Genomic DNA, 24,826 nt, shown 5'->3' on the forward strand with positions numbered 1-24,826 from the left:
TGTTTTCAAAAAAAAAGTTAAATTCCATTTTTACCGTTTTCCCAAATTTACCGTTTTTTTTTTGTATTTTCTTCATTGCTGTCATTTACGTGTTCTACACTGTTGTTTTTAATTTATTTTATTTTTCTGCACAAAAATATCCACAAAACCCCCCACTTCATGTTTGACCTAAGACTCGAACCACATTTGGTCCTTGAGAGACGACCTAGGAGTCACTTCCTAGCACTATACTGCATTCTTTTATGCACAACTTTTGTGAGAGGTGCGACCCTCTCATCACTTTGTTTAACTCATTCAATGCATGATTATTGATTTTGTCGATACGGGAACGTACGGGGAAGTCTAGATCCGGGGAATTTCTCCCAATAGTATATTGGTTGCCGTTAAGCTCCTGCACTAAAAGAACTAATTATTAGGAATGCTAGGAATTGTATGAACTCGTAATTAGGGATAGGCCTTCTTGCAAGGTAATTTAGAGAGTGGCATTAACAATGATGAAAAGAATGTTGAATTCCTAAAGTATATGAGAGTGGATAAGATGAAATTGATAACCCCAACAACATACTCATCCATATATTCCATTGAAGTGTTTGTATTTTGTTTTAGCCATTGATCAAATTCATGCATACATGTTTATTTTCTGTTTTGCATATTAAACTCCACTTATTTCGTTCTTAAGTCTTAAATAATCAACGAATCACATAACTAAACTAGGCCGTGAGTCCTTTGGGAGAACGATACTTGGTCTTACCGAGTTTATTACTTGAAACGATTCGGTCACACTTGCCGATTGTTAATCAAGTTTGTGGCGCCGTATTTCGGTGTTCATAAATTTGTCATCAGAGAACAACTTAAATCAATAATCAAAATAAACAATTGCATTAACTTAACGTAACCTCAGAATCCATAATGGAATTACAGCAGAATAGCCCTAGATGCTTAGCTCTCCATGAATGGAGTTGAATACAAGATGAAAGAAAAGTGAGAGGAGTATGAGAGAATGAATGAAGTGAAGTCCCCTTTTCTGCCTCCTCTGGGTCTCTTTGTATAGCGCTTGATTGGGCTTGGACTCTGAATATTCAGTTGACATAATCTTTTATCTTATATCTTCCAAATAACTAAAAGATTTAGATAATTATAACATTATTTGGAAGATATTTTCTGTTGATATTTCCAAATTAAATTATTTCAACAACTGACTTTTATCTTTTAGCTTTTTCTAAATTTTCAAAAATTATTCATAAGCCCCAAAATTTCATCTATCTTCACTTTAACCCCAACTGAATTCCCCAAAATTGCTCAAAGGCCCCTGTTTGACCAGCTTTGACCAGAGGAACACGTAGCCAATGAGGGTCTGTGATGAACAAATTTTCAATCCCCGAAAATGGAGTCAAAAACTCGTTAACCGTCGGCAAGTGTAACTGAATCGTATCAAGTAATAATCCTGGTAAGACAAAGTATCGTTTCCCAAGAGACTCACGACCTAGACAATTATGTGATATATTAATTAATTAAGACTTGAAAACAAATTGTTGTAAGTTTCAAATGCAAAACACTGAAAAGTAAATATGTATGCATGTGATTATCAATGGGCAAGAAGAAACAAAACACGTGAATTGAAATATATGGATGAATATGTTGTTGGGGTTTATCAATTTCATCCTATCCACTCTCTTAGTATTTAGGAATTCATCATTCTTTTCATTAATGTTAATGCCACTTTCTAAATTACTTAAAACCCGATGTCTCGGCGAAGAAAGCCTAATCATAATCACTAGTTTACAATGTCTTGTCTCCCTAGCAATTAATCATGCATTATAGTGAACAGAAGCTTAAAGGCACCAACTATCATACTCCTATGTCTAGGTTTGTAATATACTGATGGGAGAGATTCCCCAGATCTAGATTTCCCCGTATGTGTCCATATCGACAAAACCAATAATCATGACATCGAATGAGTTAAACAATGCATGCTTTGAGCAAAGAGGAAAAACCCTAACTATTAATGAAAGAAAGCATGTATCATAAAAATGATCTTGAAGAACAAATTCCATACAAGAGAGTTTATAAGGATTTACATTATTCCCCAACAACAAATAAGTTTAGTTCTCCATCGTCATGGAAGAACTAGATGAACAATGGAATGAAAGAATGGAAGAGATAGAAAAACCCGAGAAAGAGAAGAGGAGAGTCGTCACCATCTCTAATTCTACCCCCAAGGGGGGAAAAGTGTGTTTGTGCTCGTCCCAGCCAAAGATACCAACCCTAGAACGTCTAAAGCTTATATAATATTCTAAAAAATACAGAAAAGCAGGCCCAAGCCCAGAAAAGTGACGCTCAACGGTAGTAACACGTGACACTTCTTCCCCTCAGCGGCTTTTCTCCCCTCAACGATGCCAACGGTTCTTGCGAGTGCCGCTCAGCGGTAATTGGCGCTGAGCGGTACTTCTGTTTTGTCCTCTTTTGCACTTTTCTTGTCCTTTTTTGATTCTATCTCTATCCCTTTTCACTCTTTTCATCAATTTCATCTAAAAACCTACAAAAACAAGGGAATCAAGCATAAAACTTGTCCAACTCTGTTATTTCCAAAAATTCAACAAAATCATGAGTTCAAGCTAATTTCTAAGTCATAAAGGTTGTAATTGAAGTCAATTTTAAGTATAAAAATAACAGTTTTTCAACTGTTATCACAACCCCAAACTTAGAACTTTGCTTGTCCTCAAGCAAATAAGATGTAACTCAATCTTCTACCAATCCATTCAATGGTTCACCATATTCAAAATTCATTCTTTCAAGATAAGTAAGTACTCAATTCAGCTTATCATCAAGACTTCAATCAAGATGTGCACATGCTTTCAATGTTCACTCAAACATATAATATCCAACAAATGCTATTTTCATGAATGATCAATCAACTAAGCAAAGATGTTCTTATGTGTTCATGGAATCTATTCTCACTAGATAAAGTGTTTCACTCAAACACACAAGTGTATAGGAGATATTCACTCATTCATTTTATCATCACAATGTCACATGAATCAACTTTGCCTTTCATTTAAACAAAATCAAAAACACTTACAAGCAATCATCATCACAAGGACTTTTCAATGGCTTATAATGTGGCTGGGCTAACAATAACAATTGGTTTTTCTGGATCACAAAACCCTTGAGTTAAGAGAATCATCTAAACACAACCATTCTTAAGTATTCCCAGCTTTCTTTTGCATTGAGCTTTTCTCTTCTTTTTCTTTTGCTTTTCATGTGCTTAACTTTTGGCTCAATGCTTTTTATTTTCCCTTTCTATTTTCCAACAACCCCAAACTTTAACATTTAACAATACCACAGAATATTTTCAACTTAACTCAAGGTAAAGCTTTTCAAAAAGGGTTTTCAAATCATGTTCAAGGCTAAGGGTTCAAAGGATAAAACACATAATGCTATCTTTTAGTGGCTAATTTCATGTATCTGGCTAATAAAAGGGGTACCAACAAATGGCCTTGATCATATGATGCAAACAAGCAAGTAATTCAATCATAGAAAACCTGGGCAAAGTCATTCATGCTTTCAAAGTAATAATATTCAATCAACAACTCTGGAGCTCAAAATCTCACATATAAGCTCATTCACATTCCACATACACATCCTGCTTAGCATCATAATCACAATCATAACATCATGCATTTGTTCACATAGCTCGTGAACCACCTGTATAAGCATATAATGTGCACATTCTCAATCATCAATCAAGATCAAAACATCATCAAGCATTACTCATCACACAATAATCACAAGCAAACCACCATAAGAGACAAGTTTCAAATTGAGTACATCAACCCTATTCTAATAACTGAAGCAAATAAGTTCAAAAATTAAAACACTAGGTTGCCTCCCAGTAAGCGCTTGTTTAACGTCACGAGCCTGACCCAAAATAGTTCAAGGATCCACCAACTTCATCACTATGGATAATTGCTCTACTTCTCCTCCTAAATAATGCTTGAGACGTTGACCATTCACCACCCAGCTTCTTTGTTGATCACTAGCAGCTGGATCAACTAATTCAATTGCTCCATGTGGACGCACATTCTTCACTATAAATGGCCCGGACCATTTTGACTTCAACTTCCCAGGAAATAGCTTCAATCTTGAATTGAACAATATCACCTACTGTCCTGGATTGAAAATTTTCTTTATCAACTTCCTGTCATGATAGAATTTTACCTTTTCTTTGTAGTTTCTGGATGAATCATATGCATGCAGCCGCATCTCTTCAAGTTCCAGCATTTTCCTTCTACACTTATTTTGAGTTTCAGAAGGATCAAAATTCAGAAATTTAAGCGCCCATAAAGCTTTATGTTCCATCTCCACTAGTAAATGACATGTTTTTCCATAGACAAGCTTATAAGGTGATAAACCCATAGATGTCTTCATTGCAGTCCTGTATGCCCACAAAGCATCATCAAGTTTATGTGACCAATCCTTCCTTGACGTAGCAATTGTTTTCTCCAATATTCGCTTGATTTCTCTATTAGATACTTCAGCTTGCCCATTAGTCTATGGACGATAAGGTGCAGCTACCTTATGTCTCACGCCATAATGTTTGAGTACCTTAGATAGCTGATAATTGCAAAAATGAGATCCTCCATCACTAATGAGTACTCTAGGAGTTCCAAAGCGTGTAAAGATTTGCTTCTTTAGAAATTTAATCACAGTGCTAGCATCATTTTTAGGACACGCCAATTCTTCTACCCATTTACTCACATAATCTACTGCCACCAAAATGTATTCATTGTTGAAAGATGGTGGAAATGGTCCTACAAAATTAATGCCCCAACAATCAAAGATTTCAACTTCTAAAATGCCTTGTAATTGCATTTCATGACGCCTTCAAATATTTCTAGTTCTTTGACACCTGTCACAATTCCTGGCATGATTATGAGCATCTTTAAATAAAGTAGGCCAATAAAAACCTGATTTGAGAACTTTTGTTGTTGTTCTTTCTCCATTGAAATGTCCTCCATAAGGTGAATCATGGAAATGCCAGAGAATTCCTTCAGCTTCTTCATTTGTAACACATCGCCTCAAGAGATTATCTGCTCCTATTTTAAACAAATAAGGGTCATCCCAAATAAACTGCTTGGCATCATGTAAAAATTACAAAAAAGTAAGCCCAAGCCCATAAAAATGGCGCTCAGCAGTAAGCGCGACACTTCAAATTGACGCTCAGTTACATTTGCCCCTCAATGGAGACTGCGGGATCAAGAACGCCACTCAGCGGTAATTTCCGCTGAGCGATATTCAGGTCTTCTCTTTTTATGCATTTTTCACTTCCTTTTTTGATTCCAACTTCTTCTTACTTCACTTCTTTCATCCAATTCATCTTAAATCCTGCAAAAACAAGGAAACCAAGTATAAAACCCATCCAACTCTATTATTTCAAAAACATAAACAAAAGCATGATTCCAAGCTAGTTTCTAAGTCATAAAGGTTGTCTTTAAGGTCAATTTCAAGTAGAAAAATAACAGGTTTTCAACTGTAATCAACAAACAATACCTTTTTCTATAGGGAATTTCATTGCTAAGTGAGGAGTGGACACAATGGCTCCGAAAGCATTCAAGTAAGGTCGTCCCAGTAGTGCATGGTGTTGGATGGATTGGCAACTGTACCAAATCCCACAAGTAATATAAAATGGTAAGACAAATCCCACAAGTAATATAAAATGGTAAGATAAAGTATCGTATCCCAGAAGACTCTCGGCACTAAACAGTTGTGTGATGACTAGATTAATTAAGACTTAAATAAAATGAAATCATTGGTTTAAGATGCAAGAACAAAAAATTAAATATGAATGCAGATCTCTAGTAGAGTAACACAAAAATGAATGGATGTTGTTTATATTGAGATGAGTATGTTATTGGGGTTACATTTCACCAAGTTCCCTCTCATGTATGTAAGAATTCTTCTTTATGCATTAATGTTAACGTTACTCACTAAATCACCTAAATCTGATCCCTCGGCGAATAAGTCTGTCCTTAACCACCAGTTCATGCAATCTCTAGCATTCCTAGCAATTAAATGTGAAGATCAAGTGCTTAAGACGACCAAGACTCATACCCTCATCCCTTAGAAATATTACTCTTGGGAGAATTCAACAAGAACCTAAATTGTAAGGAACCTCCTAGCACTCATTCAATTCATAAATCATGCGATGAATGAGTTAAACAAAGCATGTAATAAGCACAAATGAATTACTCTAACAATTAATGAAAAAGCATATGGAATTAAGAATCAATTCAAATACATGAGATTTCAAAAGGTTACTTCATTCCCCAAAGACAAATAGAGTTTAGTTCCCCATAGATATGGAGAAACTAGATGAATAATGGAAAAGCATGAGATAGCAAAACCCTAAAAGTAGAGGAAGAACACTTTCGCATCCAAATCCGCCTTCAGAGAGTAGAAGAGTGTGTTGTTGTGTTGCTCCAGCCAGAGATACCAAACCTAGGACGCCTGGGTCCTTTAAATAGAACGGAAGCAGAATAGAAACAAAGCGCAAGCCCAGGAGAATGGCGCTCAAGTGCCCCACTTAGGGTGCCCGGGCGGCGAGCGGTGGTCTTCCACGCTCAAGCCTCTTAGAGATCGCCCAAGCCTTTTACGTCTGGCGCTCAAGCGCCCCAAAAAAGGCGCCCGGGCGGTGAGCGGTGCTTCCTACGCTTAAGCCTTCCAAAGGACGCCCAAGCTTCGTGTTGTTGGCGCTCAAGCGCCCAAAAAGGGGTGCCCGGGCAGCGAGCGGTGGTTTGTTGTGCTCAAGCCTATAAAAAGGGTGCCTAAGCCTCGAGCTTCCTTCCTTCTGGTGCGTTTTTTGGACCTTTCTGAACTCTATCTCCTTAGCACTTTATCCTTGCTTTCCATATTAACTCATTTTCTATCAAAACAAAGGGAATTAGTCATAAAATCATCAAATTCAACCTCATTTCTCTTATTCACACAACTTAATAAAAAACATGATTCCAAGCAAGTTTCTAAGTAGAAAATGGTGTATTTAGTATCAAAATTATATCATAGATATCATTATTTTGGACCGTTAACACATTGTATGAAGTGTTTGCCTCTACCAGTAAGAACCTTATCCTGAGCTCTATTGCCTCCTTACTTGTCCCGAATTGAGTTGTTAAGTCAGGATATCCTCGAGTATCTACTCTTTCTCTTGCGAAACCTACAATCTGCTCATTGAATGGGGCTATGAAGCCTTCGGATAGATCCATTTTAAGGAAAGTGGCCCAGTATAGGATGTTGACCGAACTGCCCTAATCAACCAACACTTTACTGACATCATATCGTGCTATCTCGGCCATGATGACCATGGGGTCATCCTGATCCGGATCGGGAGCCTGGAAATCTGCATTGGTGAAAGTAATGTTTCCATGGATTCAGGTTGTCGATCTACCATGTGCACAATTTTTAAGTTTCTCAAATGTCTCTTGCGAGCAGAGGAGAGGCCCCTCCTCTTGCGAAGCCTCCAGATATGGTGTCAATTCGTCCTCGGACCGACCTTTCTCACTCAAGTTCACGAATGCGGCTTCTGGAGCGTCGCTTATACTGATCGTATCTTCGAAATGAACGCTCGGGACTTTTACGCGAAGTTCCTCTTCTTGGGGAGCTTATTGCCCTGGCCGCTTCCCTTTTCACATATTTTTGGAGGTATCCTACACTGACAAGTCTCTCTATCTCATCTTTTGCTATGGTACAATCCTCTGTGTCATTACCGTGATTTTGGTGAGAACGACATGCTTTACTTCCATCGGCGTTCTTTGGTGAGGATTTCCTTCGAACTGTGAGGAGTTCAGTGTGTAGGGCCTCTTCAAGTACTTTTGCTCTGGGTGCGTTAAAAGCAGTGTAGTGATCATACTTGGGTGTCCAGGCTAACTCCTTTCGAGGAGGCCTGTCACCTTAGAGCTCAGTGGTAATTGAGATTCTTCTATTTTGACGTTCAACTGTAGTTTTGCCCCTCAGTAGTGACTGTGGGACTTCAGAGTGCATGGAACTATTCTTCACCAAAGATAGTGTTTCACTCAAGCACTCAAAAGTGTTTCACTCAACTCAAAGGTGTATAGTGAGGTCTCACTCTTACACTCTACCATCCCAATGTCACATGAATCAACTTTTCCTTTCATTCAATCACATATCAAACACACTTACAAACAAGTTATCATCACAAGGACTTTTCAAGACTTGTATTGAGGCTGGGCTAAGAAGAAAATTGGTTTTTCTAGACAACAAAATTCCTTGAGTTAAGAGAGTGCACAATTCATTCATTCATATTAACAATTAACTCTCTTTCTCCTTTTATGTGACAAACCAAATCTGATGGTATCGGAGGGGGTATTTTTCGAAGAGTATAGCGCAACGGAATTAAAACTCAGAGAGCGAAAAGCGTGTTCGATCACAATTAAAAATAATTTGGTCCTTTTAGTAAAAATATTTTTCTTTCAGAAAATTAATCAAACAGTTGATATGCGTAAAAGATAAAGAGTGTAGGGAATAGAAAATCACACGAGTAATTTTTAAACTGGTTCGATTCAACAGAATCTACATCTAGTCGTTAATCACTATAAAAAGTGATTAACAATCCACTAAAAAGATGTTTCACAGATTACAACAAATAGTGAATAAAGCAGATAAATAAACCTTCCTTCGACGAACGAACCGGAAGAAGAACACTCTGCCAACTCGAAGAGAACCGCTCCGACTATCGACAAACGAAACACGAGCTTCTCTTATTCACGAGACCAGGCAGAGCACCTTGCTAACTCGAAGAGAGCTTGCTCCGACTATCGACACACGACACGCGAGCCTCTCCTGTTCACGAGACCAAGCAAGGGAACTTGAACTATAGCTTCTGAAAACTTCCTCTGACAAACAGTATTCTGCAAGAGTTTCTGTTCAACAACGTTACTAGTGATCTTCACAGAAACCCAATATATAGCTAGTTGTTCTGAATATCTAAGGTTAAGTCTCAACTGCCACGAATAATCGATTATTGTAAGTGATAATCGATTATTCAAGTCCGTTACAGGTTTTCAAGAATGTGATAATCGATTATATGAGGTGATAATCGATTATTCCTGGATGACTTGTGATAATCGATTATTGACATTCCATAATCGATTATGGCAGTAAAAAAATGCAAGTTTTACAAAGTTACAAGACTTTCCTACTATATTTAATTTATACAAATTGCTTTTAAATAATTCTAATATCTTCTTCAACTAAAACTTCTTGCAGCATCATCAAAACAATTTTCTTCAAGATTTACCAATACTCCTTATTGGTAACAATCTCCCCCTTTTTGATGATGATCAAAAATTTAATTTTAAAAGCAATTTTGGCTTACCTGCAAAACTTACAAGCTAACAGACAACAACAGAGTTAGCAATACCTGTATTAATGTATACTTATCCCCTTATATTATTCTTCTCCCCCTTTTTGATCATAAGCAAAAAGATTTGATGTAAAAAAAAACTCCCCCTAAAAACGATCTCCCCCTCAATTAAACAAAGTATGCATATAATCAAGAGATCATTTTATTTATTGAAAAGAAAGATTACATTACAAGAAGAAACATAAAAGACAGAATTATAACATAGATGAAATAGCAAGCAAACAACAAAACATGCTAACATAGAACCTATATCTAAAACTCAGGACTTTATTTTTGAAACTGTTAGCATGATAATCCATTGTGCATGATGATAATCGATTATGCCTGATGATAATCGATTATGCCTTATGATAATCGATTATTCGTTCAAAATTTCCCAGATTTGAGATTTAAGTTTGAATAACCGATTATTGCCTTGTGATAATCGATTATGAAGCGTCAATTTTACGAAAATGTGAAAATTTTCATAAGCGTTGATCCTAAGACATGTCTAATACTCCTAACTCTCTTCTAAGCTCAAAAAATCTATCCTTAGGTAGCGCCTTGGTGAAAATATCAGCTAATTGATGTAAGGTATCAACATATTCAATTTGACAATCCCCCTTTTGAATATGGTCTCTCAAGAAATGATGTCTAATCTCAATGTGCTTAGTTCTTGAGTGCATTATGGGATTCTTAGTTAAATTTATAGCACTAGTATTATCACATTTTAAAGGAATATTATCAAGGAAGATATCAAAGTCTTCCAGTTGCTGTTTCATCCACAAAATTTGGGCACAACAATTTCCAGCAGCAATATATTCAGCTTCAGTGGTAGACAAGGCTACACATGCTTGTTTCTTTGAATTCTAGGATACCAAAGAACAGCCTAGAAAATGACAAGTACCACTAGTACTTTTCCTATCAATTTTACAACCACCATAGTCTGCATCAGAATAACCTATTAAACTAAGTGAAGCATCTGATGGATACCAAAGTCGAAAAGAAGTGGTTCCCTTAAGGTATTTTAAGATTCTCTTGACAGCAGTCAAATGAGATTCTTTAGGATTTGCTTGGTACCTAGCACACACATACACTTTGCATAATATCTGGTCTACTAGCAGTTAAGTATAGCAAGGATCCTATCATGCCTCTAAACATGGTTTCATTCACTCCTTTTCCAATTTCATCCTTATCTAAATAACATGAAGTACCCATGGGTGTACTAGCTTCCTTGCAGCTATCCATACCAAATTTTCTAAGAATTTCTCTACAGTATTTAGTTTGGGAGATGAATGTTCCACCATTCATTTGTTTTATCTGTAGTCCTAAGAAAAAGTTTAACTCACCCATCATAGACATCTCAAATTCACCTTGCATTATTTTTGCAAACTCTTCACACAAAGAATCATCAGTTGACCCAAAAATGATATCATCTACATAAACTTGCACGATTAAAATGTGTTTTCCTACTTTCTTAATGAATAAGGTTGAATCAACCTTTCCTCTAGAAAATTCATTTTCAATTAAAAAGGTACTAAGTCTTTCATACCAAGACCTAGGTGTTTGTTTAAGACCATAAAGGGCCTTTTTCAACTTCTAAACATGATCAGGAATTTAAAATCTTCAAAGCCAGGAGGTTGACTAACATACACTTCTTCTTTTATAAAACCATTTAAGAAAGCACTTTTTACATCCATTTGATATAGTTTAAATTTCATCAAAGATGCATATGCAAGTAATAATCTAATTGCTTCTAACCTGGCTACCGGTGCATACGTTTCATCATAATCTATACCTTCCTCTTGACAGTATACCTTAGCAACTAGCCTTGCTTTATTCTTTGTGATGTTTCCATCCTCATCAAGCTTGTTCCTGAATATCCATTTGATTTCTATGACTTGATAATTATCTTGCTTTGGAATAAGTTCCCAGACTTCATTCCTTTCAAATTGGTTTAGCTCTTCTTGCATAGCAACGCACCACTTATCATCTTGAAGAGCTTCCTTTGTGTTCTTGGGTTCTATCAGGATACCATAGAGTCTTCTTTTCCTTTTGAAAAATTAACCTGCAAAACAAAACAATAGAGTTTTGGTCCTCATAATCTCATTTGGGTCCTTTGAGGTTAGAGAAAATTTACTTTATAACAGGAATCCAAGCATATTTTCCATTTGGAACATCAAAATGTTTAATTCTACATTTGTTAGAAGTGTGCCCCTTTTTCATACAATAAAAGCATGTGACAACATTTGGGTTTCTATAAGACACAATTCCTTTTTCAACCCATACCCTACGGGTTCTTTTAATTTTATTCTTACTTTTATAAACACTTTTGTTTTTATAAACCTTTCTAACAGTTATAGGCATTTCAACATTATTATTTCCAGTTGCAACTTCAAGAAGATTTTCAAGAATATCAATATTTAGCATATGACTCTTACATGAAAGACATTCAACAGGATGTTCAACATTTGAAGACTCTTTCATTTCCAAGTTGCAAATTTTATTTCTCAAACTTACTTCCTCATCTAATGCCTTCTCATATTTAATTTGCAATTGTTTAAATTCTTTTTTCAAATTTTTATGAGCAACATTCAATTTCTCAGATTCATCAAGCAATTCAAGAAAAGCCTTTTGTACATCAAATTCACTAGATTCATAGCTAGAATTACTTACTTGGCTTCCAGCATCATCAAAATTAGCTGTCAAACACAAGTTTACTTCTTCAACAGAATCACTTGAACTAGAGGAGGTTGATGCATTATCCTTCCAAACAATGCGAACCTTCTTCTTCTTGTGAATTTTCTTTTCTTTTCTTTCTTTACTTCTTTTGTTGCTTGAACAATAAGCTTTCACATGGCCTCTTTCACCACATCCATAACATTTGAAGCTTGAAGAGGAACCTTGATAGTCCTTCTTTTCCTTCAAGATTTTGCTTTCAGATGATTTATAGTTGGCCATCAAGCATAGATTTTCTTGCTCATTAGAATCGCTTGAGCTTGAGGAGTTTGATGTAGAGCATGAGTTCGAACAAGTCAACTTAGCCCCATTCGATACTTCATCATGAGTGACTCTTAAAAATTTCCACATTTCCTAAGCACTTTTATAAACAGATACTTTGAAAAAATCATCAATGGTTAGTGCAGATAAAATTATATTCCGAGCCTTAATATCAAATTGGGCTCTTCTATTTTCCTCAACAGTCCAGTCAAAATATGATTTTTCTACTTCAACACCATCAACTGTATTTTTAGGAATATAAGGACCATTTTGTACAGCTTCCCAGATGCCTCTGTCAACAGACCCCATAAAAATTTCCATTCTGACTTTCCAGAACGCATAGTTATCACCAGTAAAAAGTGGTGGTCTGTTAATAGAAGCACCCTCAGCATATACAAGATGTTGGTTGTGACCGGCCATTTTCGCAAATGTTGAAAAACTATCAAAGCAAGCTCTGATACCAATTCTTGGTATCGGAGGGGGTATTTTTCGAAGAGTATAGCGCAGCGGAATTAAAACTCAGAGAGCGGAAAGCGTGTTCGATCACAATTAAAAATAATTTGGTCCTTTTAGTAAAAATAATTTTCTTTCAGAAAATTAATCAAACAGTTGATATGCGTAAAAGATAAAGAGTGTAGGGAATAGAAAATCACACGAGTAATTTTTATACTGGTTCGATTCAACAGAATCTACATCTATTCGTTAATCACTATAAAAAGTGATTAACAATTCCACTAAAAAGATGTTGCACAGATTACAACAAATAGTGAATAAAGCAGATAAATAAACCTTCCTTCGACGAACGAACCAGAAGAAGAACACTCTGCCAACTCGAAGAGAACCGCTCCGACTATCGACAAACGAAACACGAGCTTCTCCTATTCACGAGACCAGGCAGAGCACCTTGCTAACTCGAAGAGAGCTTGCTCCGACTATCGACACACGACACGCGAGCCTCTCCTGTTCACGAGACCAAGCAAGGGAACTTGAACTATAGCTTCTGAAAACTTCCTCTGACAAACAGTATTCTGCAAGAGCTTCTGTTCAACAACGTTACTAGTGATCTTCACAGAAACCCAATATATAGCTAGTTGTTCTGAATATCTAAGGTTAAGTCTCAACTGCCACGAATAATCGATTATTGTAAGTGATAATCGATTATTCAAGTCCGTTACAGGTTTTCAAGAATGTGATAATCGATTATATGAGGTGATAATCGATTATTCCTGGATGACTTGTGATAATCGATTATTCCTGGATGACTTGTGATAATCGATTATTGACATTCCATAATCGATTATGGCAGTAAAAAAATGCAAGTTTTACAAAGTTAGAAGACTTTCCTACTATATTTAATTTATACAAATTGCTTTTAAATAATTCTAATATCTTCTTCAACTAAAACTTCTTGCAGCATCATCAAAACAATTTTCTTCAAGATTTACCAATACTCCTTATTGGTAACAAAATCTTCAACTTATTCCCAACTTTCCTTTCATTGAGCTCAACCTTTTCTTTTCTTTCTTTTCTTCTCTTTTGCTTTTTGCTTTTGCCCAATGCATTTTAATGAATTTCACAAAGTTCTTTTCGATTTCTCACCACCCCAAACTTGAACCATTCTTCATTACCACAAAAACATACTCTACTTAACTCAAGGTAAGGATTTCAAAAAGGGTTTTTCCACTTTTCAAATTTAGGCTCAAGGTGCAAAGGTTAGAGAAAACATTGATCTTTATTAGGTTCACCTGTTTGCATTGGCTCTAAGGGAGAAGAAAAAATGGCCTTGATCATGTGTAACAAGCAAGCAAGTGGTTCAATCATAGAAAATTAGGCAAAATCAATCATGCTTCCAAAGCAATAGCATTCAATCAATCAAAAACTCTAGAGCTCAATCTCTCACAAGTTAACTCAAGTTCCACAATTTGATAAACATCTTGCCCAGCATATTAATTGAAATCATGCATCTGTTTTTAACAAAACTATGAGCAACCACCATTTATGCTTAAAAACTAAACAATCATTATCTCACCATGCATCATAGAACAGTAGTGCAAACAAAAGAATATTACTCATCACAAAACAATTTATCACCAAACCATTGCAGCAACTATTAATTCAACCAAGTACATGACTCAATTAAAATTAAAAAAACAAATAAACAAAATTCAAATAAGCATAAAAATAAAGTAAAACAAATCCTGATCTCGTAGCATCCATTAGTAGATGCTACCACTCATCGGCAGCCTCTGCTATAACAACATCCATCAGTAGACACTGTCATCTGAATCTTCATCATCATAGCATCCATCAGTAGATGCTTTCAGTGACATCCATCAGTAGATGTTTAATCATAAGGCATCCATCAGTAGATGCAAATCTTCATCATCAACATCCATCAGTAGATGCTGATCTTTCTCATCTTCATCGGCATCCATCAATAGATACCATCAGTAGCATCCATCAGTAGGCGCTTAATCACATAGCATCCATAAGTAGATGCTATCAATCATCATCCTCATCATAACAACATCCATCAGTAGATGTTGTCATCTGAGTCCTCCTAGCATCCATCAGTAGATGTTGTCCAACATCCATCAGTAGATGTTGTCATCTGCAAAGAAAAATCAAATTTAAAAGCAAAAGTCAGAAATTGGGTTGTCTCCCAATAAGCGCTTGTTTAACGTCACGAGCCTGACACCATTAAGCACAATTCGCATCTATGATGTTGGTGTTCCTTTTGCTTTCATCACACCAACTTATCTACAACATTTTCCTGTTCACCATCTTTACCCTCCTTGAATAAGGAGCCTCAATCTCAATAATTTCCAATTCTCTTTGATATCTTTAACTGCTTCATGCACAAAGTCTTGGTGAACATGGCACTTGAAGGTTGGCGTTCAACGCCCTTAATGGGGCGTCCAGGCACGCCCTGCAACCTTCTTCAACCTTCTTCTCTTGATGATGTTGTGCTCCTAGTACAGATTTTTGAATTTTATCCTGCAAACACTAAAGAACACTACACTAGAGCACCTAATTAGCACAAATAGATAAAAAATTAAAAAGATAAAAAAATGAAGAGATAAAAAGATAAAAAGATACAAAGACAGAAAGATTGAAAGGTAGAAAGATAAAAACATACAAAGATAGAAATATAGAAAGAAAAAAATAAAGAGATAGAAAGATAGAAGGATAGAAAGATAAAAAGATAGAAAGATAAAAATAAAAAATAAAATTAAAAAGGTAAAAAGATAAAGAGATAAAAAGGTAAAAGAGAAAAAAGATAAAAAGAGAAAAATCAAGTCAAAGTTAATCAATTATCACACAAATAGAATAGTTAAACCACGAGTCCCCGGCAACGGCGCCAAAAACTTGTTAACCCTCGGCAAGTGTACTGAATCGTATCAACTAATAATAAAATGGTAAGACCAAGTATCATTTCCCAAAGGACTCATGACCTAAACAATTTTGTGATTTGTTGATTATCTTAGACTTGTAACCGAAAATATTGTTGTTGAACTATGAAAAATAAACATGAATGCAAAGTTTTGATCAATGGACTTGAAAGATGCAAAAACGGTTGAATTATAATATGAATGATTATGTTGTTGGGGTTTATCGATTCATCCTATCCACTCTAATGTATTCAAGAATTCATCTTTCTTAATTAATGTTAATGCCACTTTCTAAATTACCTTAAACCCGATGTCTCGGTGAAGAAAGCCTAATCCTAATGACTAGTTTACAATGTCTTGTCTCCCTAGCAATTATTCATGCATTACATTCGCACAGAAGCTTAAAGGCAATCAGTCCTCCTATCCCTATGTCTAGGCAATATTGCTCTTTGGAGAATTTCTTCAGTTCTAGATTTACTCATATGTGTCCATACAAATAACATCAATGATCATGCAATTGAATAAGTTAAACAAAAGATGCATAGAGTATAGAAGTAAAACCCTAACAATTAATGAAAGAAAGCATATAGATTAAAGAACCAATTCAATACATGAGAGTTTCAAAGGATTACATGGGTTCCCCAACAACAACGAAGGTTTAGCTCACCATAGACATGGTGAAACTAGATGAAAAAGAATGAAAGAATGAAAGATAGAACCCTAGAAGTTGAAGAGTGGAGCTTGAGCATCCAAAATCCTCCTCCAAGGGGTGAAAAAAGTGTGATTTTTCCTCGTTTTGTCCAGAGATACTAACCCTAATTCGGCTAAAACCTTGTATAGCTTCCTAAAAATTACAGAAAATTGGCCAAGGCCCAATAAAATGGCGCTCAGCGGTAATTAACACTTAGCGGTAAGTGAGATTCTTCTATTTTGACGCTCAGCTGTAGTTTTGCCCCTCAGCGGTGACTACAAAACTTCAGAGTGCCGCTCAGCGGTAAAAGTGGCGTTGAGCGGTACTTGCGGCTCTTCTTTTGTGCACTTTTTCTTCCTTTTTTGAGTCCAACTCCTTGCTACTTCACTTCTTTCATTCAATTCATCTTAAAACCTTTCAAAACAAGGAAAACCAAGCATAAAACCTATCCAACTCTCTTATTTCCAATACTTAAGTGAAAACATGATTTCAAGCTAATTTCTAAGTCATAAAGGTTGTCTTTAAGGTCAAAATTAAGTATCAAAATAACAGTTTTTCAACTGTTATCAACGGTGCCAAAAACTTGATAAACAAATTTTTAATCCCTGGCAACGACGCCTAAAACTTGATAAACAAATTTTTAACCCCCGAAACCAGAGTCAAAAACTTGTTAAGACTTTGGTACCTGTACCAAATCGTATCAAGTAATAATAAATGGTAAGACCAAGAATCGTTTCCCAAGAGACTCACGGCACTAAACATATATTGGATTACTCAACTAATTAAGACTCTAAAGAACAAATTTTGATTTTTTTTGAATGCAAATGCAATAAAATAAATTGATCAATTGAGGCTAAACACAAGAATGAATGGATGAATTTGATCAATTGAGGCAAATGCATATATGAATTCATCGTTTCACTCAAAGATTTAAGAGTTGTATGCTAGAAGTCTCAATATTTGTGAAAAGGAAACTTTGAAAAACATAGTATGGGTAGAATAAGAACTTTCATTAAGCGTGTCTTGTAATTGAGTATTATTATTGTTATTAGAAAAATTGTTAATCATTTGTGTGTCAAAAGAGACATTGTTCATCCTTTGTGTGTTGGAGTTCTTGATTTTATTTAATGATTAGTTAATTTCTCTTTAGACATATATCTACAAATGATTGTCCTCTCTAACAAACAACCTTGTAATTCTTTCATCATTACTCACAAAGTCTACTTAGTCATAAGTAACTGGTTTACTAAAAATAGTCATCTAGTAACAATGAGTGGCTGTTGTTAAAAATTGATTGAAGTAGAAGTGATTTATGAAAAAATGTTTGATTAGTCTTCTAGAATGAAAGTTTTTCACAAGAATACATTATTAGGGTTCCGAAATGAACATGGAAAATATTTCAAAATAACTATTCAGAAAACATATGTTGCAAAATGAGTTTGGTGGCTCCTCATATATTTCCATTCGAACTCTGCATTTATTGATTTACCCGTGAACCTTTCTAGCTACTATATCATCTTCTTGGAACTTTATTGCTGCCATGTTTAAGATACTGGGAGTTCTAGAAGGCCGTTTGAGTTCTGGAAGTTTTATATATAGCAAAAAATATATATTTAAACTAGATTAAAAAAATTGAAAATTAGTTTGATTATGTGAGTCCAAATTTAAAATCCAATATATATTTTAATGGGAATTCAAAAGAGACATATTTATTGATGTATGAATTAAAAAGGTCATAAGAAGTTTGAAGTGAAGCAGTGGATTTCGGTACAAGAAATGGGTTCATTTATTCCGAAACCATGATCTCACGTTTATCTCAGTTACTACTTTAACTCCTATCACGTCTGCATCTCGTCCTTCTTATTTAATTTTCTGTCCCCACTTCATTGCTTCACATCAAAATAAATAACAAAGGATAAAACAAAATCAATATTAAAACTAAGTGGGAATAAAATAAAAATAATAAATATGTAATGTTTAACTCTTTTTTTTTAAAATATGATAAATAATGTGGTGATTTTCTCCCAAATTATTTATCTTCACTCCTATAAACACAACCAATATTATTTTCAATCATCCTCAAATTTTTTTCATCATTCATTTATCGCTAACAGAAAGTTGACTGTGTCATTGAATTTACATCTTATATACAAGTAATAGACGTAACATTTTTGTAATTAAATGATCAACATTTTTCTTCCCGGTCTCTTTTATAAGTTAGACATATATATTAGTTATGTTTCTCTTATATTTTGAGATGGATATTGGTTTGGCCCTTTAATCTCTGTTTGAAAAAAATTAGTTTCTAAAATAAAATTTGTTTTGGAAAAACTAATCATGTTAGTTCGTCAATATTAAATTTGTGGACATAACATTATATTTTCAAAATCAGTTTAGTCCCTAATAATAAAATTGAAAGACTAGAAAATATACAGGGTAGTTTTGTTTTCTTAAAAATAATTTTGTATCATTTGATTCTTTTATTATAAATATAAAAGATAACGTTTATCATAATTCAATGTTTTAATTGTAAATATAAAGTATAACTTATGCTTTCAAAAATATTTATTTATACTGAATTTTATAATAAAAAATAATACTCATCTTATAAATCCAATTACTTAAATATATTTATTGAAAAATGAGAAGAAAATCCTTCGAGAAAATAAAAAATGAAAAGTTAAGAATCTTTACACAAAAAAATTTCTAGTTTTTAATTTATATATATATATATATATATATATATATATATTTATTTATTTATTAGATGAGTCTCTCAATTTACATTACACATTGAGTGTATTAATATATATTAAACGAGTTTATCTATTTACTAGTTAAACAAGAGTTTTATAATACAATTAAAAGACTCTTTGTATGCATTAATTAGATCACTATGTTCATATAGTAATTAAACAACTCTAGCAACAAACATTAGATGAGTACGTCTATATACTTATTAAATAAGTCTAGCACTAATTAGATATACACAAATTAGACGAATTTATTAACACACATTAAACAAGTTTGTTCACTTACTGATTAAACGAGTTTTACAATACACATCCATAAGTTTAAATATACATTAATTAAATGAGTCTAGTAATACATATTATATGAATGTGTATATATACTAATTAAAAAGGTGTGACGCAACAATCTATCAATATTAATTAAGTGAGATCTATCAATAAAAATAAAACCATTAATATAGAAATCAGACAATTTTTTTATAAACTAAAACTAAGAGACTAAAAATATGTAGCCTTGATTAGAATAAGTGAAAAAAACTTTTATTTTCATAACTGCATGAATTTGATGTTCAAAATAAAATTGTTGGATATTTTTGTCTCTCACATTCTTTTGTTAACTATTTAATTTTTAAAATGTAACATTAGTAGTTAATATGAAAAATAATGAAAGAGATAGATGATGTAATTCACATGACAATAATAAATACATTCAAATGCATCATTATCATTCACATCTTAACCTGACACTATAGTAATTAAGATGACATACAAAATTAAATTATCAATGTCACTTAAATTAAATTACGTGATCAATGCAAATAAATACAATTTTTTTTTTATCAATTTATATTTATAAGACAGCAAGTATATTATAAAAAAAATGGTACAAGAAACTCTGCCACTAACTATGGGCCCATTTCATGCTCAAGAACCTTCCTATTGTATAATTGTGTATCTTTTTATGGCAACATCTCAAGCTAATTCATAAATATGAAATGTCTACATCAAAATAATATAATTTTTTTCATGCATATGTATTTAATTTTTATATAATAACAAAAACTAATAAATTTTTTATTATAATAATTATTAAATTAGAAAAATTTTCATAAAAAAAATTTATAATTTGATTATAGATAACTTTTATTTATTATAAATAATTTTTTTAATTATGTATAGTTATTTTTTGCTTAAAAGAAAAATTATTTAAATGGTAAAATAATAAAAAATCTCATTTATTAATGTTATAAATGATATATATACATATAAGATTAGTTATGAGTCTAGATATAAACATTTTGTATGTTATTTTTTACACTGTTGCAAGCATTCAGACCTCTCAACAGTGCATCACATAACAAAACACCCATTACTTTTATTTAATTACCACTATCACTTTTTTTTTATTTACTTATTAAAATCTTTCACTAGTCGTTAATAATAACAGTGAACATAATAATAATAATACTAATAATAATAATAATAATAATAATAATAATAATAATGATAATGTTTTTATTTTAGAATAGTAAGCAACCTTGTGAAAGCTTCAGAAGAGAGGCGTGGATCATGTGAAATGCAGCAGGTGTACCTCATTGTACATTTAAAAGGACTTTTGCATCTTCATGTATATAATTCTACATTCACATCAACAATTTTCTCCCTAACTTTCATCTCCATCTTCTTCACTTTCATCAACAATTCATTCTACTGATCAAAATAGTCTTCGTAGTTTCACAGAATATGACCATTTTCTCAATTCAGGCCTTCAAGTTTTTCTTTCTACTTTCCTTCTTCATTTCACTTTCTAATGGCTTCAGCCTTGGGATCATCCCTAATCATGGTAAGTAAAAATCTCTACTTTACTTAATGTTGCAGTAAAAATCACTTTCCTTCTTCATGCACACATGCTCCAATCAAATGTATCAGTAAAACCTTAAAGACAGTACAATGTTTTGAATTTGTTGTGTAATTAACATGCAGCTAACACTTCTCAGTGAACTCTGCATCAAGTATGAAATTGAAATTTTCTAGAATAAGTGTATTATATTATTTTAGTAACAAAGTGTCTCTTTATATTTGCTCATTATTATGACTATGTTGCCGTTTAAATGACCATTTACTGCAGAACATTCATGTGTGTTTTTTTTATTTTTCTTCAGCTAAGTCTATCAATTTGAAGCAGAAAGCAGCAGCAACTGAAGAGGTTTGTTTCCAATAATTTAATTTCACTGTTCATAGAATCCAACCATATCTACTTATGTTTGAATAAACTTATCCATGGACACTTGTAAAATAAAGATACTTTTTCTCTTTTGAAAATTATTACGAAAAACAGATTATTTTTTGCTGAAAAAAGGTTAGAATTCAAAACTTACTCATTGGAATGATTAATGGTTGTTCAGCTACTTGTAATTTGTTAAACAACAATGATAAAATTATTATTGAAAGTATATATTGATGTTAACATACATTTTTTTCATCCATAATAATTTTTGTTTGTAGAATGGAGCAAAGAAAGACATGAGAATGGAACTGTACCCAACAGGGTCTGCTTTGCCAGATTGTTCTCATGCATGTGGTTCTTGTTTTCCTTGCAAGAGGGTGATAGTGAGCTACAAGTGCATGGTTGCAGAGTCTTGCCCTGTAGTTTATAGGTGCATGTGTAAAGGGAAATATTACCATGTACCATCCAATGGTTGAGACCATATGTTTATGTTTGAGAGTGGTTGATCATAGTTAAAATTCTGAAAAAGATCTGTGACAGAAAATTTGACAATTTAGTTTAGTGTAGTGTAGTGTAGGTTGGTTAGACTCTACTTTTGCCTTTATTAAAGACATGACAACTTTGTCAGCAAAGTAATGAATGTTCCAAAAATGAAACATGATCCATGCTATAAGGAAATGTTTGTTTACTTCTGAGTACTGCAGTTTTTTCTGCTATATATGGAAGTACAAAGTTGTGGTAACAGAACCAATTTTAATTTTCCTATCAATATATTTTACATCCTATTTACTTGAAAGATAAATATTTTAATTTATGTACGAATTTTTCTATCCATACTAGAAATCTCTAATTTGAATGGATCAAAGTATAATAATTAATAAAATAACAGTAAAATTCAATACAATAATTTATTTCACAGTGAAAGATTTTTATATTTATTCTGGAAAGGAGTCAGTTTTCAGAATGAACAAATAAAAGTTCCACCTTTTTAATGATTTTTATTGAATTTAAATGTTAATTAAACTGATTAGTTGTACAAACTGAATCTTTTAATCTAAATATTTGTACATATTTATGCAAATAATATGATCAATTGAGTATGTAATGTTCAAATTTGAATAAAAAGTTGAAGTATAAATAAAAATAATATGGGATTTTAACATTGAATGTAAAGTAAACAACAATAAGAATGTGAATAATTTAATGAACAAGTGGAAAATAAATATAAGATAAATTCCAAAGAAAACTTACATATTAATACATTTTATGTACTCTGTTATCAAACATTCACTTGTTTTTTCTTTTAAGGCATAAACACCTAAAAGTGTTCATTTTTAAAGCAGGAACTTGATATTGGCAGTTGAAGAAAGAAAATGGAATTTTAAAGTGGGTATGGTCAATCTCTCTGGAAATTAGTGTAGAATAGCATTAGTTTTTGTATTCTGTTAGTAAAGTGAAAATTTATATTGTGCATGGTCAATCTCATGAATAAATAGTTGATTGGACCTATTAAGTTACATGTCTGTTCTTTGTGCAAGTGACAGGCTAGCTATTTACCATCAACTCTGAGTTCACTTCTCTAAATAGGTGAAAGTGAAACACCAAAATTTAATGAACAAGTAAAATAGTACTCTTTGGAATTTTTCACCCAACTAACAACTCAACCTCTCAAATTAAACCAAACCAAAGTATGTGAGTACAAAGTGATGAAATATGGCAATCTCTGCAATTGATTGCAGAGTAACTTACAGCTTTTAAACATCAAGTTCGGACAACAAATTCATTCAATGAGCCAAAATCAACAAGTATAAAAATGTATAAAAGGGGAATATAAATATGTCTCCACAACTTTTAAGACAAGTCCATCACTCGTTTAGTGACGTGTTACAATTGAAATCATTATTATTTTTATTTATCGACAAATATTAGTTATTAATTTTGTTATTAAAGAAAATTGAATCTATAATTTCTTTCTTTTCTTTTTAAATTCTTTAAACCAAATTTATCTCTTCTAAATGTTAATAAAGAAAGTAAACTCATAATCTTTCACACCTTCTTTTTCAACTTTTATCATTAATTCTAAAATGTATAACGAAATGAAGCCTTTTCTTGCCTGGTTTAATCAAAATGTCATTGAAATAGAGAACAGTTTGGGGAAGTTTGTTGGGGAAGTTTGTTAGGAACAAAAGTTAGTTGTTAGTAAAGAGAGGGTATAAATAATAATAGAATAGGTGGAGAGAGGATTATCATATATTTTCCTTGTGGGTATAGACTGGACATTTTCTAGTGAAGGAAGAGAGGCTTTCTTGAGACGTATAATTGTATTTCTCTTTATATATATATATATATATATATATATATATATATATATATATATATTACAGATTCAATAATATATATACAAATACTTTCATCTTCTTTTGTTGTTAAGAGTTATTGTGAGAAGAGAGTGTTCTGTTTGGTTTCCTAAACAAAGGAACCTAACAAGTTGGTCTAACCTGCCGAATCGGTATTGGAGGAGCAATCAAAGCACGTGAAGAAGAAGAATGGAGGCGAAACTAAACGCACTAGAAGGAAGAATAGAGGGACAGATGGTCACAATTGAATCGACAATAGAAGAATTGAAAGCGGAGATGAGAGCGGTAACTCGCAAATTCCAAGCATTTGGCCGCGCTCAAGAACGACGAATCCGGAACCAGCATTGGAGCTCCGAAGGAAGTCGTGATTCTGACACTATTGGACGCAAACGACGACCGCCAGAAAACTCGAAGGAGGAATCGAAAGAAGACAGAGGAGAAGTTTGACGCAGTTGGAGGAAGCACGTTGAACTACCTACTTTTGAAGGTACGGATCCCATGAGGTGGATCGCAAAGGCGGAGAAAATCTTTAACCTCTAGAGCGTGAAGGAGAAAGAGAAGATGAAGTTTGTCTATATATGCATGGAGGGAGGTGATGACAAATTTATGAACACCGAAAAACGGCGCCAAAAACTTGTTTAACAATCGGCAAGTGTGACCGAATCGTATCAAGTAATAAAACTAGGTAAGACCAAGTATCCTTTTCCCAAAGGACTCATGGCCTAGTTAGCTATATGATTTGTTGATTATTTAAGACTTGTTAACAATTGATTGTAGGGTTTAAATGCAAAAGACAATAATTAAACATGTATGCATGAATTTGATCAATGGAAAAGATGAATACAAACATTAATAAATTAGATAGATGAGTATGTTGTTGGGGTTATCAATTTCATCTTATCCACTCTCATATACTTTAGGAATTCATCATTCTTTTCATCAATTGCTAATGCCACTCTCTAAATCACCTTGCAAGAAGGCCTATCCT

The 24,826-nt window shown here is 33.4% G+C and overlaps 1 protein-coding gene across 1 annotated transcript; it reads left to right on the top strand.

Annotated features, from left to right (window-relative positions):
* Nucleotides 1-20,943: 20,943 nt before the first annotated feature.
* On the top strand, nt 20,944-22,213 carry LOC148195204 (protein EPIDERMAL PATTERNING FACTOR 2-like). The gene is made up of 3 exons (XM_088093797.1): nt 20,944-21,097; nt 21,417-21,460; nt 21,760-22,213. The coding sequence occupies exons 1-3, from the start codon at nt 20,998-21,000 to the stop codon at nt 21,955-21,957; spliced, it is 342 nt and encodes a 113-aa protein (XP_087949923.1). The 5' UTR covers nt 20,944-20,997; the 3' UTR covers nt 21,958-22,213.
* The last annotated feature ends 2,613 nt before the right edge of the window (nt 22,214-24,826 follow it).

Source organism: Vigna umbellata, chromosome 7 (genome assembly GCF_029865625.1).
Source record: "Vigna umbellata cultivar VRB3 chromosome 7, Vumbellata_1.0, whole genome shotgun sequence".
In the NCBI taxonomy this organism is placed as follows: domain Eukaryota; kingdom Viridiplantae; phylum Streptophyta; class Magnoliopsida; order Fabales; family Fabaceae; genus Vigna; species Vigna umbellata.